Genomic DNA, 20,416 nt, shown 5'->3' with positions numbered 1-20,416 from the left:
GTCAGACTATTTAAATTTGATCATATTTATAATTTTTTTATATTATATTATATCTGCTAGGGTCTAATCTATATTTGCAATTGTTCGAAAAAATTTAAATATGAAATAAACTGGTATTAGAAAAATTGAGGACTAAAATGTTATGTTTTCCAAACACGTATTTTTTCAAAACTTAGATTAAAAAGGTAATTTTTTAAAAAATTGAAAAAAACAAAAAACAAAAAACAAAATGAAAGAGTGAAACAGAGCGAAAAACCCTCCCCTCCTCCTATAAATGGCTTGAAAGAAGCCATTATTCCGTCCACCAAAAACCCCTTTCCCCCGTCTTTTCCTCCAACAAAAACCAGACTCGGTTCTTCATTTCTTCTTCTTCCAAATCTCCAAAATCTTTCTTCCTTTCTCTCAAATCTCTACATCCATGGCCGCCACAGCTTCCCCACACTCCCTTCTTCTTCAGAATCCTCATCGCCACCATCTCAAAACCTCCATTTCCACCCCTCATTTCAATGCCTTCCCTCTCCCTTCTCCCTCTCCCTCTCCCCACCGCTTCTCAATCTCCTGCTCAGCAGCTTCCACCACCTCCCCTCTCGAGCTTCAGAATCCCCCGTCTTCCCACAATTCTTCCGACGATCGTGTCTTCAACTTCGCCGCCGGCCCCGCCACCTTGCCGGAGTCCGTCCTGAAAAGGGCTCAGTCCGAGCTCATCAACTGGCGCGGATCTGGCATGAGCGTAATGGAAATGAGTCATAGAGGTAAAGATTTCACATCCATAATCCAAAAGGCCGAATCAGATCTCAGAAGCCTTCTGGATATTCCCTCCGATTACGCTGTTTTGTTCTTGCAGGGCGGCGCCACCACTCAATTCGCCGCCATCCCTTTGAATCTGTGCAGACCCGACGACACCGTCGATTATGTCGTCACTGGCTCCTGGGGCGACAAGGCCTTCAAAGAGGCTCAGAAGTATTGTAAACCTAAGGTTATTTGGTCGGGCAAAGCTGAAAAATACACCAAAATCCCAGCATTCGAGGATCTGGAACAAAGCCCTAATGCCAAATATTTGCATATTTGTGCGAACGAAACCATCCATGGAGTTGAATTCAAGAACTATCCAAATCCGAAAACCCTCTTGGTGGCTGATATGTCCTCCAATTTCTGCTCAAAACCTGTGGACATATCTAAATTTGGGATAATTTATGCTGGAGCTCAGAAGAACGTTGGGCCATCTGGGGTCACCATTGTTATAATCAGGAAGGATCTGATCGGTGGAGCACAAGAAATCACTCCCGTGATGTTGGATTTCAAGATCCACCATGAAAACAATTCGCTCTACAACACCCCACCTTGCTATGGCATCTACATGTGTGGATTGGTGTTTGAGGATCTGCTGGAACAGGGGGGGCTGAAGGAGGTGGAGAAAAAGAACAAGAAGAAGGCCGACATCCTATACGAGGCAATCGATCAAAGCAACGGATTCTACCGATGCCCAGTCGAGCGTTCGGTGAGATCATTGATGAATGTACCATTCACTTTGGAGAAGCCAGAGCTGGAAAGTGAGTTTGTGAAGGACGCAGCTAAAGAGAAGATGGTTCAGCTGAAGGGGCATAGATCCGTGGGAGGAATGAGAGCTTCAATATACAATGCAATGCCATTGGCTGGAGTGGAGAAATTGGTTGCTTTCATGAAGGATTTCCAGGCAAGGCATGCTTGATTTGATCATAGTATGATTATTTAAGTCTAATTTGCAGCTACAGTATTTTCAGCTCTCAAGTGAAAAATCAAGGCAGTGCATCATCATCATCATATTATGTTGTATCGTTTTGGGATTTTTTTTTTTTTTTTTTTTTTTTTTTTTTTGGCAATCTTTGCTGGATCTTTGATTTGTGCAATGTGGGGATGGGGAGTTTGTGTCTTTTCTAATGGGGTTTTTGAGCAAAATTTCACATGAGGATTTTGATCTTCTGCAGAAAAATGAGTAGTTTAGTTTTTTACGGGGAGGGGTGATTATAAATGTTTGAAGCTTTCGAGTCAATAACCTCTAAATGCAGCCATGTTTAGATAATGCTATGCATGTATTAGTAGTTCTACTTCTAATCTCTCTCTCTTTCCCGTAAGATTGAAATAATATATGTGGATTAATCAATATTTTTAATAATAAGGTTTACAACAATTTGGAAGTAAAAACAACCTAATTATTCATTTAAATCAAGTTTTATAACTTTATTTGAAATTAGAAAGAAACTAACTATTTGTTTAAATCATTTTTACAACTTTCTTTAATGTCTGTAAACAATGCATCAACATCACACCAACTTTTTACACCCACTTTTTTTCTCTTTATCAATACTAAAGTTTTCCTCAACTTAATATAACTTTTACGAAAACCAGACTTTCATGAAACAAATGAATGATATACAAATGGCATAGAAAAAAAAAAATACCTAAACGAAAAGTTTCTGGTATTGAAAATTTCCCATACTATCCAGCATTTTGGGATTATAAGGATTTACAAAATAAATTAATAATAAATTAATAATAAATTAATAAATCATTTAATAACATATCAAATAATGAACGAAATATTAAGTACTATTTTTTCTTTCTATGGCCTGGAAGTATCAAACTTTGTTTGCAACCAGTTTTTTTTCCTCCCTTTTAGAAAAAGGGTATTATATTTCTATACATGTACATTTATTAATGTCGGTTGGTTCAACATTTTCATTCTATCACAACAAAACATAAAAGAGAATAACACAAATGTGAATATAATATTATTGACCATCGAACTGAATCGAACCATTTTTACCCTTAAAATATATAAATAATATTAATAATATTTCCTAATTATTTTTAAATGAACATAAACGGAGAGAGAGAAAAATTATTAATTCAACTTTCTTAGTTCCAAACAAAGGTAAACGTACCAATCAAATTCAGAATCAGAATGCGATGGTCACCAACCCAACTGCAAAACGATGGATTACCAATTCATTTATAACTTAGCAACAAACAAGCTTACCAGAAAAACAATTTTCTTTTCTCGATTCCAAATATAAGGTAAAAGAAAATAATATCCCTCAAAGTCAAAGGTACAAATGCAGCGGCAAACTATTACAAAAATAAAATATCATTGTATTGTGTGTATAAAGTAAAGAACATTTTCATGGAAAATACAACACTTCCGCCTCCTCCCAGAAGAACAAGATCAAAATTCCTCCCTCCTCTTTCATGTTCTATGTATATTTTAATCTATAAAAGTAACGCTTCTCTGTAGATTCTCATTTTGGCATGAAAGAATAATTGTTTCTTAAAAGAAAGAAACAGTTTCGAAATTCTTACAGTTGTGGCCTACTCTGCTTCTCTGCCGGTACTGAAAAAGAACATTTGTTCAACCACAGTAGCAGACGTTTTAAATTTTATGCTGAGAAACTTTCCGGAGGCTTCCTTCCTCTCATCTGTCACGTAAATGAAAATCTTGAGAAAAGAGAGCGAGCAGATCCTGAATCGCCAGCAGGGCTTGGAGGAACATCCGTCGTGCTGTGATATGCTTGTTGACATTTTTGCATCTGTATAAGCAAATCAACCAAAACTACTCACCGTAAGTTGAGCCTATTAAAATTCATAAGAGTACTTTACATCTCAAAACAGGGTTTTCGGTTTCCAGTTTCTCAAAGACATCGATCTTCACTTTTAAGGTTTCGTGCGATAACGTGGTAACAGGTAACAGTATAATGTTTTTATTACATTAGAAGCAATACTTATATTAAACTTTTTACCACATAAATTTAATAGTGGATGAATCAAATATAATCTTACAAGTTATAAATTTATCACATTAAACTGCAAACTTTGTTATTATCAAGGCAATAGAGAGTATTGGATGTTTTTTAATTGGGTTTGAACATTTTAGTGCTAAGTTTGAGCATTTTTCTACCACCTGCCTTCCTTGCTTGATTCTGGATGTTTTGGTGGTTAAATTTTGTGACTTAATAGTCTTATAGAATAGTTGACAGGTAATTTTCTAATTTGATTTTAAAGAGAGAATAATGTCACCACATACTCCAGTTCCTTTTGATTCATTGAGATAAATCTGAACAAATGTTTTTCCCCCCTTTTTGGGAGGGCTAAAGTATTACTATTTTCTTATATTTATTTTTCATTCCCATCAATTTCTTTTAGGAGAATAAATTGATAACTATTTGACACTATGAGACTGTAAACCATAGTAATGCAAGTCCAGTAACCATAATTGCGAGCATGTCGATAATTCTCAAACATAATTCTATTCCTATGATTTACGTGATGCTTATAAGGCCTAACAATGGTCATCCTTTAACTTCCATGGGTTCTTTTGACTTCTCTAGATGTTTGGCCACAATTAAGTAAGAAAAACACAATATATTCCAATCATTCACAGGATAGAGAATAGTTGAAAGTGCATATACAACCTCTTCTGGACTAAACTGGAGAAGCATGGCAACCACAGGTAGCAGAGCTTCTACTTCACCTAATTAAAAATAAAAATTGAGGATAAGGAAATGTTAAAGAGGGTGTCAAATAAATCAACCTTTAAACCCATAAATTGGAGCGGGGACATTAATTTGTAAAAATTGCCATTATCAAAGCAGAATAAAACTCCTATACCGGTTTCAAGGAGCTTCAAGATGACATTCTTCAGATATGTCATGTCAATACCCTCCCTTTTCTGTGATCTTTCCATATCACGAAGCTCAGCCTTTAACATTGCTTCCTGCACCCATGAGATGATATTTAAATTTCACACTAAAAATGCTAGTAGTTGTTATACTATGGCATGACTTTCACATATATCAGACACAGAACATTGCTTTCTTAAATAAATTAATTAATTAATTTTTTAAAAAAAAAAGGATAAAAAACTGAAAAGCTTTTAACGTCTTAGAGATTGGCTCGATTTGAACTTAATTATACCTGCTGGCTATGCAGACGATTCTCACGTTCAAGCTCCTCAATCTCTTCCTATAAAATGCAGAATTGTTAGACTCTGCATCTAGAACGTGAAATACATACCTCTATCAGTGAATCATACTTGAAGGGCTAAGATATGGCGCTGTGATTGGGCTAGTTGCTCTTCTCTCTGAGCCTGCTGCCTTGCTAAAAGCTGAATAAAAATGAAAATAGGAAACTATCACACATCCATGACGTTTTAGACCAAGATACCTCCACTCCATGTGAAAAAGGCGACAAGATGTTATTTTTCGTATCTATCATTGTGGTTAACATGTCTTTATAAAAAGGCGACAAGATTCAATAATCAAACATGAAAACTAATTCTTTTTCTACTTCCACATTTGGGAGTGAAAATTCAAACCTTCTTTCTAATCGAAGATACATACCTCTATCAGTTAAGCTATACATATGCTCACACACTAATTTTAAAATCATACCATAAAATTCTGTAATTAATGCATGAATGGCAGTTACCATAAGCAACCATCTTTGATAGAAGAGAAACTGATAACGTAATTTCAATTTGACAATATATATTAATTAACAAAACTTCTTCCACTACAAAAAAGATGTTAAAATCAAGTATAAGTTGCAACTGCAACAAGTTTTTATGAGAAAGAATGCTGTACATACCAGAATCTGTTGTTCTGCAATAGAGGCGCTCAAATTTGAAGAGTCCTGTTTTTGAGTGACTGATACCAATTGGAGAAAAAGAACGTTAAGACGTCAATGGTCAGTTCTAGTCTATTGTCCAAATTTGTTCAGTTCTGATCAAACATGAGCAGTAAATGAATAGGGAAACAAAAAAAGTTTTCCTACCTGCAATATTATCAATTTGATCTGCCTGAGATGATTACAGAAGATAAGGGTCAGAAATGAGTACAGAAAACACTTAAGTATCAAAATCTATTAAAGAATTGTAATCAAAAGGATTAGATAATAAACATACGGGAGGCTTTGATTCCAAAGATTGTCGAAGATTCTTGTTATCATCTAAAAGCCTAGAAATTTCTGTATCCTTTTCCTCAATCATTCTATCAGCAAGATCTCGGAATGAATTGTGCTCTTCCTACAGATGACACAACGAAGTAAAAACTTGAGGATAAAATTATTTTAGCACAAGTCACAAAACAAGAGAAAAAGTTATTATACTTGCCTTTAATCTTTTATACCCTCGTTTCAGCTCTTCAAATTCCTTTTCTACATCTTGCCTAGAGGATTCTTCAAACTGAGATTTCAGAGCTTCACATCTTACTGCAGATAAAATATTACAGAAAATAATCTTCTTTACAACAACTTATTTATCACTCTGTAAATAAAAACCAAGAATCGCTATTTCATTCAAACTACTGATATTACTTCGCCATGATTCCTCCAAGTTTTGGAGGCTCTGTTCCCAAGCTTCCTTTTCTGAATGAAGGTGCAAATTAGCAGATTCAAGCCTCTTTTCTAGGCTCTTAATATTTTGCTCAGCGTCGTTGAGGGCTGAATCTCTGTCACAAGTGGAAATAAGAAGTTATCTTAAGTTCATCAAAAGAATGCTGTCAATTTGTAGAACTCTAGGAGGAATATTCTGACGGAAATTAAAGAAAGCCACCATTTGAAACAGCCATCCACTTTGGCTACTAAACCTTGAGGGTTAAATCAAAGAGATCAAGAGAAACATAAAACTTAATGACCATTAAATCTAAACTAAATGTAATGAAACGATTTGGCCATCATGAGAAAACATTGTTTGCTAGCCTAGGAATCTTTTTCACCTAAAATTACCACGGGATGTTCATGCAAAAACCAAACTTTCATTGAGAAAAACATGGAAGAAATAGGCTCACACTTCGCACTCAATGACATTCGCATGTTCCATTTAACTAATCTATCATTCTAGGATTTCACAAACAAATAGGATCGGAAGAGAATTCTTCTCTCTCCCTCCAGGTAAGTGGGTTCATCGCAAACACAATGAAGAGACGGCAGATTGCATTTTTAACAATTCCCCTGTTTTTTCATCAGTAATAACAGGATTTCCATTGTTCCCATATTCCCATTCCCGTGTTTTTTAATACTTGAGGTATCAATTGGTCTGTCCCACGATTGATGCGTATGCAATTAACATTAATAATTCCTGAAACGACTTTAAATGAACCAAATATTCAAATCAACTGCCGGATGTATAACTACTACTAAAGTTGCAGCTTAGATTTGTGATAACCCTTCTGGAGAAGATGGAAAATTGAAATCACAAATCTCAAGCATATGACCACCTTTCTTTGAGTTCTTTATCATGATTTTCCAACGCATTTTGAAGATCTAGCTGAACCCGTTCCTTTTCAGCATATGCCAACGTGATTTCCTTTTCAGCCTCCTATAATGCAAAGTTTGATAACCAAAGTGAGCTCGGGAATCAACATGGTTATTCACTTTACATTTAGATGTGTTCACCTTCAGCACTTCCTCAAGAGCTTTAATTTGGTCAGAGTCCACAGCAGCCGCTAGCTCTGCTTCCTTCTTCTGTAGAAGTGCATGAGCACGAACCTTGTATGAAGAAAATTCACTTTCCAGGCGATTCATCTGCAAGAATAAAAAAAATTGCATCAAGCCAATTATGATTTTAAGTAGGTGTTGAAGAGACTAAAAGATCACTTAAAAACGAATTTAGGGCTGATAAAATAAAAAAGAGAATTTATTTCTATGGCAGCCTCTGAAAAATTTGGTAAAAACATGGTTCCAGGTTCGTTAGATACCATGAACAGTCACATTGCTGATAGATTGAGTCACATCAAATCAGATGAAGAATAAATATAAAAAAGATGTGTACTTTAGGGGATGATCTTCTATACCTATCCCTATACTCACACATCATCTCCAACTATCTACTGAAACCTTCCCTACCAAAACAACTGCCAGCCTCATCATCCAATCCCATAACACCATCTTCAACAGCTCTAATTTTTTAGTATAACAACTCCAGGAATGGGGGGATCAAACCTTCGGCCTTTAGGGAAAAAAGTCATATCAATTACCACTAAGCTAAGCTCATTTTAGCTCTTCAAAGGCTCCAATTAGGTACCACATTAGTCAAATCATAGTACTGACCAACAAAATGTTGCTTGCTACCACTCCACTTCTCCCGGTTATAAATTATTGTTTACATTTTTTCCCAACAAGGAAGAGAATAAATAGATAAGAAAATTGGAATGAGTAAAATGATCACAGTTTCTGGTGGTTGATAATACCTCCTCTTTGACAGTCAGTAGTTCAGCATCTCTTGCACTCAACATCCGGGCTTTTGCAGAAACTTCCAATTCCAGCTGACCTGTCCAACACCAACGAAATATTTGTCTGTTTCTTTTCCTATATTAGAGCCATCAACAAAAGTCAACAAGAATTCTTCTTATACTCCTCATTTTAGCAGCTTCAATTTCAGCACGTATGCAATTGCTCTCAGCAATCTCTAACTTCATTTTAAGTGCCTCTGAAGCAGCTTGCCATGTCACCTTTTCTTTCTCCTGTAGCATTATACAACTATGATCCTATGATTACAAACCTGAAATTTGGACTCAAACTGAACCTAAGAAAACTAATTACATAATTTCAAAAGAAATACGCTGGAGATGAGAATGGATGCATAGTTAGATCAACATGTATTCTCTAACATAAAGTAAAATATCATAAGCAAGAAGTGTGTTGATAGCAGCAATCTTATCCACAACATAAAATAAGGAGGTGCTTGGTTCATTTCATGGATATATATATTTTCCTTTATTTTGTACCTATGGATTCTCAAGAACATCTTTACCTCAAAGATAACAGTTCAAATCAGGATGAGTTCATTCATTACTGGAAATTCCCAGCAACAAACTAATGTTCATTTAGTCATTTCTGCTGTTATATTTAAGTGCTCAAATTCTTGCTTTTAGAAATAAATTATGATATATTCTACTGAAGAAGAACTTGTCGATCAAGCCCATAACCTTGATTGAGAATTTTAGGACCTATAGAACTAAGTTTTCTGAATAAGGTACTTGCAAAAGAACATTAAAACAAAGTTAAAATGGTATGAAATGTGCAAAAAAGTTCTCTAGATATAATGCCTTCGTTCATTTGTAGAAGAGAATAATTTTGACACATTTATAAGAGTTCAAACCAAAGAGCCTACATGTTCATTTCTGAGGTGAGCAAGCTCTCCTTTTACAGTTTCCACAGCAGCTTTAAGTCTTGCAGCCTCACCACTTGATGCTGCATCCATCTCAGCAATCTTTGATTCTTTCTCTGCAACTAATTCCTGGAAAATGTGTTAAAAAAATCTTCATTAACAGCCAAATATACAAATATATGTGTGTATATATAATAACTATCACACAATCAGTTGACAAATCTATAATAGTATAAGAAAAAGGAGAATTATATTGCAACCAGAAATCAACTCTTCTACTCTCGCATTAAAAGTATACTTGATAATAATTGTAATAGTGGCAACGAAACTTTATGTAAATCTATTAGTTGATAGTACACTTAGTTAGCCTCTTCAGAAGCCTTCTCCAGGTCCAATTTAAGAAATCAATAGGTGGGGTGGGAAGCATAAAAGTCGAAAGATAAACTACAAATCAAATTAACTCTTACCTGTAGAGAAGAAATAGTCTCTGTAGCTTTATTTCTATCAGATAAAGCATCAGAAAGTTGCATTTGGAAGCTCTCCAAGCTCTGGATGGAGGAAGAAAGAAAAAGGAAAAACAAACAGATGATTATTGGAAGATAATAGGAGGTACAGAAAGCATGCCATTCATTCAACAAGCATGCCTCACCTTCTGATGTTTTGCAGAAAGCTCAGCTAGTGAAGCTTGCCTTTTCTCCTCAGCAGCTTGAAGCATATTCTTCATGTCTTCCAGCATCTGAAGCACACAGAGTGAAAGACATCATGGTCAAAATAAATATTTCATTAGGCCCTCCAGCTATATCAAAGTAAAGGTAGAAATGACACTCCGGCATTTGATGAATTCAAAAGACAGAAAATGAAGTAGAATAATAATAAAGAAAAACAGTAATGAAGAATTTTCAATAAAACACTTGGTATTTTCTTTTTGATGGGATGCATGAGTTTTAATCACCTTTTCATCTACTTTGATTTCACTTTTAAATCATGAGTTGTCCCTTTGGGGAGAGACAGGAACATCCGATACTATTGGAATTTGGAAATTTTAAATTATGAGCTAAACTATTATGCAAACTAAATGTTTTTTTAAACAAGGCACGACAAAACAAAAAGAGACTAATGCTTTTTTCTAAAAAAATGGAAACAAGACAATTTCATTAATAGAATGAAAAGAGACTAATGCTAAAGGAGCAAAAAGTAACCAAACAAAAGAATACAACCATTGCAAACCATGTTTGTTAGGTAACTTCAAAGGATGTGCATTTACTATTTAGTTGGGACAGTTTTGGTGGCATTCCAAGAAAAAGGCTGCATTTATCTTGGAGATGTGTCCTTTTTGCAATTTGTTGAGCCATTTAGTTAGAAAGGAGTGGGCATATATGGTACAGGAAGTGCTCGGATGAAGTTTCATTATTTACTTTTTGTAAGGTGTCTCCTTACTTTCTATTGATATAAAAGAAGAAAAACCATAGGGCAACACAAATACCCAGCCAATTTGAGAGAGCTAGTGAGTCTCTTTCCTCTAAAGATTACTATACTCATCAAGAGCATAAAAACAACTCGATACCCTAATACAACTGTTGAAATTAGGGTTTTGTACTCTAGGGGCATTTTTATCTTTTTCATTGTACCCTTGAGTTTCCCTTTTCTCTATTTAAGCTGGTGGTCTGTTGTATTTCTTAGTATCAATTTTCTAATAAGAATCCCTTTATCCCGTGGTTTTTCTCCCTGGTTAGGGTTTTCCACGTAAAATATTAGTGTGCTATTTTTCTTTCTCTACTCTGTTTTTCACCATGGTATCAGAGCATGGAGATGAAACCCTGGCCACCATTGAGGAAAATCCAACAGGAGAATCTCAAACCAATAATCCATATATAACCAGTATTATCCAAAAAGCCATTGACAGATACTTCCAATCTCTTCTTCCCCACTTTCGTGAAGATCAGCCGCCGCCGCCCTACCACCCGCCGGCCGACTCCTTCGTAGATGGAACGACCAGTCGCCAGACCCAGCGACCCAATAGAAACCCATCTGGTTCGGTCGCGCTCAGATGAAGGCAAACGAACAAACGCGACCGGCGACCGGCGACCAGCGACCAACCGAACGACGCCACGATCTGTCCGGTCACTCTCAGACACAGCCAAACGACGCCGACCAGTCCAGATCTGCGATGCCTAGTGCTCCTCCATGCGAGATCGGCGCCGCCCAGTCAAGATCGACCGTGCCCAGTAGTTCCCACTTGTTGCTATTGCAGCCGGTCTTCTCCTCTCAGCCACTGCCGCACCAAATGACAGATGGACAAAGTGTGGGTGTTTTTCAGCCGAATATGAGCAATCGAATGGGGCAATTTTCGCAGATCATGGGTGAGTTTAGAGGGGGAGATTCTTCATACCACCAGGACCAAGGAAGTATAATCCAAGATCAAGTTACCCAGTTGCAATTGCAGATTAAACGACAGAACGAGATGTTTCAGCAGCATCTAGCTGCTATTGGGGAAGCCCTGGGATCGACATCCAAGATCCAACCAGATCTAAACCCACATCCTAAAAATTTGGTAACTTCGTTCCCTACTTACCCTTCAAATTTATGTTCTGGAGCTATAGGCAATTCTTCTAGCTTTATTATAGGAGAAAAGTTGAATGGTGAAAATTACTTTTCTTGGTCCTAATCTATTAAAATGGCCTTTGAGGGCCGTCACAAATTTAGATACCTAATAGATGAAATACCAAAACCAAGGATCGGTGATTCCCAAGAGCGAATGTGGAAAGGAGAGGATTCTTTGTTGAGATCGATTTTGATTGGAAGTATAGAACCTCAGGTTGGAAAACCATTATTGTATGCAACTACAGCTCGTGATATTTGGGAGGCAGCCCAAAAACTCTACTCCAGGAGACAGAATACCTCTCGTTTATATACCCTACGTAAGCAGGTCCATGAATGCAAACAGGGAACAATGGACGTTACTGCTTACTTTAACAAGCTCTCTCTCTTATGGCAAGAGATGGATTTGTGCTGTGAAATGATTTTGAACTGTCCTTGTGGAGGAGTGTTACATTATCAGTCTGAAGAAATGGACCGCGTGTATGACTTTCTTGCAGGACTCAACTCTAAATTTGATACAGTGTGAAGTCGTATATTGGGGACCATACCTATACCATCCCTAATGGAAGTTTGTTCTAAAGTTCGCCTGGAGGAATATAGGTCGAAGGCCATGAATAGTACACCTGTAACGCCAACAGATTCCGCTGCTTTCAAAACATCTGGCCCTGTACAAGATAAACAGAGCAGTAAGCCACCCCCAGTGTGTGAACATTGCAAGAAACCCTGGCACACGAAAGATCAATGTTGGAGACTTCACGGCCGACCGCCAAATGGTAAGAAACGACAGTCAAGCCGGGCTTTTGTTGGTGAATCTGTTACTGGAGATACTCAGCCTCAGAATCAGGACACCACTCGGAGCACTACTACTACAATTGGAGTAAGTGCCATCGCTCGTGAGTATAGCTGGTAATAAACCATGGATATTAGATTCAGGAGCCACAGACCATTTAACTGGTTCCTCTGATCAATTTTTGTCTTATCAACCTGATGCTGTTGTTTTTCAGGATCTAAACTCGGGGATGACGATTGGCACTACCCGGCATGACAGGGAACTCTATTTCCTCACTGAAGAAGCCTCCTTTAGGATATGTGATAGGACTAGTTTGTTTTCTTCCTATTTTTTTGTTTCTGAAACTGATTATATGTTATGGCATTATCGTCTAGGCCATCCTAATTTCCAGTACATGAATTATTTGTTTCCTCCTCTTTTTCACAATATTAATATTTCTAAGTTGAAATGCGATGTGTGTGTCCAAGCCAAACAGCCTCGTGTTTCTTTCTCTTCTCAGCCTTATAAGCCTTCTAAACCATTTACTCTGTTCCATAGCGATGTTTGGGGTCCGTCACCAATTACTACCATAACTAGGAAGCATTGGTTTGTAACCTTTATTGACGATCATACTAGACTAACCTGGGTCTTCCTTCTGACAGATAAATCAGAAGTTACTTCAGTTTTCCAACAATTTTACAATTCTATAAAAACCTAGTTCAACGCCAAAATCGCTATTCTCCAGAGTGATAATGGTCGAGAGTACCTTAATAACGCCTTACGAGAATTCCTAGTCTCAAAAGGTATTGTCCATCAGAGTTCCTGGGCGTACACCCCTCAACAAAATGGAGTGGCCGAACGGAAAAATCGTCACCTAGTTGAAGTTGCCCGATCACTTATGTTGTCAACTTCCCTTCCTTCAATTGTGGGGTGACGCTATCTTGACAGCAGCCCATCTAATAAACCACATGCCATCCCGGGTCCTAAAATTCCAAACCCCCTTAGATTTCTTCAAAGAGTCTTACCCAAACACCAGACTTCTCTCTGATGTACCCCTTCGTGTCTTTGGCTGTGTGGTGTTCGTCCATCACAAGGACCTAACCGTACCAAGTTTACCCCTCGGGCACAAAAATGCGTTTTTGTGGGGTATCCTCTACATCAGCGTGGGTACAAGTTTTATCATCCCTCTTCCAGAAAATACTTTGTCTCTATGGATGTGACATTCTTTGAAGATCATCCATTCTTTCCCAATGGTTCTCTTCAGGGGGAGCATACTAGTGAAGAAACCAATTGGGGTCCCAGCCTTTCTGCCTTACTTGAACCTGAACCCATCCTTGATGTCAGTATCAGTACCAATGCACCTATCCTCCCGACCAAACAAGTCCCTTGGATCACATACTATAGGAAGAATCTCAGAAAGGAAATAGCGTCGCCTGTTATCTCTCTGGCTCCAGTCCATGAGTCTAAATAAAGATCAGTTTCAGGTACTAGTAGTCCTATCCCTGATCATGATAATAAATGTGATAAAACCGATGCTTGTGTTGAAAACGTTGAGAGCAAAAACAGCAAAAATAGGTCGATGATGGTGCAGAGACAGATGATTGTGTGACTCTTGAGAACATGGTAGAATCTGGAAAAGAAGCGTCTCTTATTCCCGCTGGAAAAAATGTTGAGAGTGGGAAAATAACAGAACCGGAGGATGAGTGCAATATGTCAGAAGAAAGTAAAGACAGAGATGAATCCCTTGATCTTCCGATTTCCCTAAGGAAAGGTACTAGATCTTGTACTAAATATCCGTTGCAGAGTTACTTGTCCTACAGTAATTTGTCTCCTGAGTTCAAGGCCCTCACTACAAACCTAGACACAGTAGTGATACCAAACAGTATACACACAGTTTTAGAAAGTCCTAAATGGAAAGCCACAGTTATGGAAGAAATTAGAGCTCTCGAGAAAAATCATACGTGGGATCAAGTCAATCTTCCAAGTGGTCATAAAGCAGTCAGATGTAAATGGATGTTCACAATAAAGTATAGGCCCGATGGAACAGTTGACAGATACAAAGCTAGATTAGTTACCAGGGGTTTTACTCAGACTTTCGATATTGATTATTCCGAGACTTTTTCGTCGGTTGCAAAGCTAAATACAGTTCGGGTCCTCCTTTCTGTTGCAGTTAATAAGGATTGGCCCCTTTACCAGCTTGATGTGAAAAATGTCTTTCTTAATGGAGAGTTAGAGGAAGAAGTCTATATGAGTCCTCCCCCAAGATTTGTGAAACAGTTTAATCACCGAGTTTGCATATTAAGAAAGTCCTTATATGGGCTAAAACAGTCACCAAGGGCTTGGTTTGGCAGGTTTACTATGTTTGGGAAAATTGTAGTTTTGATTGTTTATGCTGATGACATTATTATTTCAGGCGATGATACCTCAGAGATTGACCGATTGAAGACAAAGGTGGCTAAGGAATTCAAAATCAAGGACCTTGGAAAACTAAGATACTTCCTTGGAATGGAAGTAGCTCGATCGAAAGAAGGAATTTCAGTTTTCCAACGGAAGTATACTCTAGACTTGCTTAAGGAAACAGGTATGACGGGTTGCAAACCAGTTGATACCCCTATAGAAGCAAATGCAAAGTTAAGTAATATGAGTAAAGGTGTTCCAGTGAGCAAAGAAAGATATCAGCGACTTGTTGGGAAATTAATCTCTCTCTCTCATACTAGACCCGACATCTCTTATGCAGTAAGTATGGTAATTCAGTTCATGTAGTCTCTATACGAAGAGCACATGAGGGCAGTGGAGCGCATTTTGAGATATCCAAAAACCTCTCCAGAGAAAGGCTTGATGTTCAGGAAAACTGAAAGGCGATGCATCGAAGCTTACACCGATGCTGATTGGGCAGGATCTGTAGTAGACAGAAAATCAACATCAGGGTATTGTACCTTTGTGTGGGGCAACTTTGTTACATAAAGAAGCAAAAAGCAAGGTGTTGTTACTAGAAGTAGTGCCGAGGCAGAATACAGGGCCATGAGTCTGGGACTCTGTGAAGAGATTTGGCTTGAAAAAGTTTTGAAAGACCTTGATCAAGAGCATACCGGTCCAATAAAACTCTACTGTGATAATAAAACAGCTATAAGCATAGCAAATAACCCTGTTCAACATGACAGAACAAAGCATGTGGAGATTGATTGGCATTTTATCAAGAAAAGACTTGATAGTGGCAACATTTGTGTTCCTTATATTCCTTCCAATCAACATATTGCAGATGTCCTAACAGAGGGACTACCCAGACAGATGTTTGACGCATGTGTGAGCAAGTTGGGTCTTATTGACATCTATGCCCCAACTTGAGGGGGAGTATTGAAATTAGGATTTTGTACTCTATGGGCATTTTTATCTTTTTCATTGTACTCTTGGGTTTCCCTTTTCTCTATTTAAGCTAGTGGTCTGTTGTATTTCTTAGTATCAGTTTTCTAATAAGAATCCCTTTATCCCGTGGTTTTTCTTCCTGATTAGGGTTTTCCACGTAAAATATTGGTGTGCTATTTTTCTTTCTCTACTCTGGTTTTCATCAACAACCAACATAACCCACCGCTTACATCGCATTGCTTTGTTCTTCTCCATCAATGGTCTCCTCCCATGTTCATAAACAAACCTCTCCAACAATCCTAACTAACTACCCCCTGTGAAATACCCTTCTTGCCCTTTCTGCTATATTGACGGATGATAGGGAGCCTAACACTTCTCTATGTTCAAATGACGTGAATGGTAAAGTATTTAGATTTTAGCATAACCATTGCCTTTATATGTATCATTAATAATTGCCCGATGCAAAGTTATTTTAATCTATATGTTACATCAAACAATATAACTTGTGAATGAATCTAGGTGACAATGATAATAAAAATGTTGTTACTGGGTTTGGAAAAAATCAATTTATTTTTTCAATCATCAGTATTGCCCTAATCCTAAATCCTAATTTAGCTTTCTGAAATACGTTCTTTTTCCAAACACTTGAAGGGTTTCATTTACCCCGGGGCATAAAATTAGTACACCACTGACCGTCATTCAGTTCTTATTATAAGAAATACACAAGATAATGATAACAAGTATTAAGAAGATTTACTATCTTTCTTATACAGCACGAATGATGTCAGAAAGCTTCCCAATATAAAGCATAATTTAATACCTGGTCCTTCTCTGCAAGGGACTGCTGCAATGCGTCAATTGCAATTTCTTTAGGCAGCAACGAGTGTCTCAATTCTTCTATGTTGTCTCGAAGCCTGTTCATTAGTGATATTGTGAGTTTTCCCATACATGGAAAAGAATTAAGAAAGCATAATACAATTAACTACAAAAAATTACTGTACTACTATAATCGGCTCAACAGATTAAGTCAATGACACCTGCTCTATCAAAAATTGTTGGCGCCTAATCTAGAAAATTTCCAGGTTAATCGCCCACACTAGCTTTGTGACAATATCATGCTAAATTTAGAAATTCTAGCTTTTCTGCCAATATGGAATATGAAGGATTCGAGCGTGTTTTCACAGTTGAAATTCAAATTTATTACTCATCTTTGGCCAAAAAAAAATTAAAAGAAAACACTGCTTTTATTGAGGGGGAAAAAAAGAATACAAGGCATACAAACCACGTCCCGAAAAATCCCTCTACAAGAAAATATTACAATAATAAGGATTTGTCATGCAAACACACTCAGGCCATGACCAGAGAAAGACATTATTTAACATGGTAGTTTCTAAATTCAATTTACAAAAGAAGAAAATTTATGGAGATTTTACTTATTGTTTGCACTTCTTAATTGTTGTCTCTCTGCATCTATTGCTTTCAATGCTTCATTGGCCTGTTGCCGAGTGCGTTCTATTTCTTGTTGCAGTGCAGTCTGCTGGGACGTTGCATGCTCTGCTCGTTCATTAACATCACGAAATCGAGCCTCGAGGTCATCTTTTTCCTGCAATGTTCCAGCATACCATCAAAACAAACAAGGTGATCTCTCTCAAAGTTCATGTACACGCATGTGTGTGATACAAATACACCTTCCCTTTCCCCTCCAACCTAAAGAAGAAGGAAGAAGATGGGATGCTGCATTACTAAGAAACATTTGTAAGTACCATTTCCTTTACACTCAAAGTTTCAGTTTACCATTGACACATAACAGCAACATAGTGAAGTTATTCTTCAGTATAAAAAAAATGAAATGAGACATATATAATGACCTCTTGTGACAAAGTTATAAGATAATTTAAGAATACTACACTTCAGTTTAAACAGATTCTGGCCAAACATAAAAGCATAATAATTTTCAGCAAAACAGATGCGTCAATTGATTTCTTCGAGAAGAAAATTATAGAATATAAATCATGATTTCTACTAATCCATTAATCAGATTCCAGAGTTTGTGAAACTTACAAAAAAAAATTCCACATTCTATCACAAATCCACTAGATCTATAATATGCTTTATCCTTGTTACATTATTCCCTTCTAGCTAATAGGAGATACAATGCATAATACATGTATCAATGTGTTTAAATCCTGGCTTCGGGAACCTAATTTTGTAGATTCCTACACATTGAGTATAATTGACTGAATAAGACATAAAAAGTCAAGGCAATCCCACATTTTACAGACCTGGTATTCTTAACAGTCTGGTTTGGGAAACAGAAACAATATTTTGAAGAAGAAACTGGCCAATTTGAGGATTTGATCACATCATTGGAGATTGATGTGAAAGATCTGTCAATGGAGTGTGTTTTGGTTTGGAAAACAACATGGATGGCAGATACAACAAGGTACGATTAAATAAGCACAAGGAATACAACAAACACCTTCTGAATATCTTGAATACGTTGTTTAGCTCGTTTGTGTAGCCTGCTAAATTTTGAGTCCAGGTCAGAATATTTCTCATCACGTTCTTTTATTTCTTGCTCCAACTTCTGTTGAGCTACATAAAGAAACATTTCTCTGTTATAAATTTAATGCAAAATAAGAAGAAAAAAGTTCCCTTTTTGAAAACCATAAAGCAAAACAAGCAATTACAATTGACAACCTTCCATTTGACCTTTTTTTCCCTTCCAAACAGTATATAATTCTCAAAGATTGAACTGGTCCTCGAAATAGATATAGCCTTCCTTTTACGAGGATTCAAAAGCAAAAATGACTCAGAAGACAAACAATTTTTTTCAGAAGACAAACTAGTGTGGTCAAAGCACAATTTTTTTTTAACGATACATCACTTCAACAAACAAACCAAATCCTTCTAATCACAAGTTAACAACAAAAGATATAGAACACCGCAAACCAAAAAGATCTGACCTTCAATGAGCTTTGCAGAAAGTTCATGAACTTTTGCATCTGCTTCTGAGTGGGCTTCTCGGAGATGCTGCAAAGCTTGCTCTGCTGCACCTCGTGTCTGCTTTTCCTCCGAAAGTTCTTTACTCAAAGACTCAATTCTTTCTTGAAGTTCTTTCAAATCAACGGATTCTCCATCTCTGGAACCAATTTCTTCTTCTCGTTCAGGCACATTCTCCACATTTTGCAGATTTTTCATGCTTTCCAACTGAGACTTTAAGTATTCATTTTGGGATTTCATATCGATAACCAATTGTACAAGCTCATCATGATCATCAGAGCAATTTTGGCTATCAGAAACCCTGTCTTCCACGACAACATGGCCATTGCCCTCATGTTTCACGCCGGATTCTAGCTCCTCGGACATTGTCCCCTCTTCCACTCGACTTTCGGGAGTTTCATTGACATCACCTTCCTCCAAAGACATTGTTCCACTACTTAATTCCAGCGCTCAGACCACATAAGAAATCACTCCGTAAGACCTGAATCGAAGGTCAATTAATTCAATTGAAACGCTTTGCACAATTATTCACTTCAGCAGTTTCATGGTTTCGTATCTGAATCACTGAAATCTTTAACAAAACTCAGATCCTACCTCGTTGACACACTCGGCAGGCTTCCAAAAGACAAGGCCAGGCAGAGATCTTTGAATCACAGCGCGTAAATGGAGAATCGATATCTAAACAAATAGCTGTACCTTGAATCGAGAAAGAAAAAAATGGCAGCCAAAGATCTACACGGTGGATACAGAAAGAGAATATTGAGATCGGCGGCGATGATATTGCTAGAGGTCAGTAGAAAAATTCAGTTGATCGCCACAATTTCATCGGAAACATCCGACGGGCGTCACCTGAAACGGAATTCTATCGGTAACTATGCCTCCTGAAATCGACTTCGCCTTCACTACATTTCCATTTATATTCACGTGCATTTCACGTGATAACTTTCTGATTTAAGGTTCTAATTTCAATTTTGATTTTTTTTAATAATACATGAGGTTGGAGAATCATATTGATAATTTTGATGTTGCTAAAGATGATATAATATAAGTTTTACGTGGATTGAACCATGTTATTTAAACTATTTTAGCATGCTTGATTTCATATTCACTATCATTCTTTTTTTTTCTTCTCTAAAATATCACATTATATTTCTTCTTTTAATTTTAAATGTTAATATATAGATTTATACATCAGATCTTAATCAATTCTAGATTAATATATAAATATATCAGTTATCATTTATAAGATCTATGATTCAATATTCACCTAATCGTTGAAATTAAACTAAAAAAATGAAACCATTCTCAAATCCTAATGGAAGAATTTGAAGACTTCTTGGTTAAAAAGTATGTACTAACTGTTGAATTATAGTCTTAAAAACAATAAAAATCTTTTGAGAGAAAAATAATAGATATATTTACCATTAGGCATTAACATATGAAGATAATTATTTACATATTATCCAATTTTGTAGGGGAAAAAAGTTAGATCCTAACACCTCATCAACTTACTTTTTTTTACTCGGAGCTTTTTATATTGATCA

General features: G+C 36.9%; 2 protein-coding genes across 5 annotated transcripts; one reads left to right on the top strand and one right to left on the bottom strand.

The window, feature by feature from the left end:
- The first annotated feature begins 257 nt into the window (after positions 1 to 257).
- LOC120091825 (phosphoserine aminotransferase 2, chloroplastic) lies at positions 258 to 2,091 on the top strand. The gene has a single exon (XM_039049967.2). It carries the CDS (start codon positions 419 to 421, stop codon positions 1,706 to 1,708), a length of 1,290 nt encoding a protein of 429 aa, XP_038905895.1. The 5' UTR covers positions 258 to 418; the 3' UTR covers positions 1,709 to 2,091.
- A 921-nt stretch (positions 2,092 to 3,012) lies between these two features.
- Positions 3,013 to 19,918, bottom strand: ATGRIP (Golgi-localized GRIP domain-containing protein). 4 transcript variants are annotated; one of them, XM_090307108.1, is made up of 22 exons: positions 19,467 to 19,918; positions 18,836 to 19,353; positions 18,349 to 18,464; positions 17,303 to 17,472; positions 16,690 to 16,783; positions 9,789 to 9,875; positions 9,607 to 9,687; positions 9,143 to 9,268; positions 8,384 to 8,492; positions 8,220 to 8,299; positions 7,426 to 7,554; positions 7,248 to 7,348; positions 6,346 to 6,479; positions 6,139 to 6,240; positions 5,936 to 6,051; positions 5,806 to 5,830; positions 5,620 to 5,678; positions 5,066 to 5,137; positions 4,948 to 4,995; positions 4,642 to 4,747; positions 4,446 to 4,504; positions 3,013 to 3,563 (listed from the first exon to the last, which is right to left on the bottom strand). In XM_090307108.1, exons 2-22 carry the CDS (start codon positions 19,296 to 19,298, stop codon positions 3,456 to 3,458), a joined length of 2,385 nt encoding a protein of 794 aa, XP_090163234.1. In that variant the 5' UTR covers positions 19,299 to 19,353; positions 19,467 to 19,918; the 3' UTR covers positions 3,013 to 3,455. The 4 variants fall into 4 exon arrangements, with proteins under 4 accessions (XP_090163234.1, XP_090163236.1, XP_090163233.1 ...); XM_090307110.1 differs by having other exon boundaries at positions 18,349 to 18,456; positions 19,467 to 19,761; XM_090307107.1 differs by having other exon boundaries at positions 18,836 to 19,796.
- Positions 19,919 to 20,416: the final 498 nt, after the last annotated feature.

This window comes from Benincasa hispida, chromosome 11 (genome assembly GCF_027475165.1).
Source record: "Benincasa hispida cultivar pf3 chromosome 11, pf3_genome.v1.1, whole genome shotgun sequence".
Classification (NCBI taxonomy): Eukaryota; Viridiplantae; Streptophyta; class Magnoliopsida; order Cucurbitales; family Cucurbitaceae; genus Benincasa; species Benincasa hispida.
The sequence above is the reverse complement of the archived record's forward strand: the minus strand, read 5'-3'. Positions and strand labels throughout refer to the sequence as shown.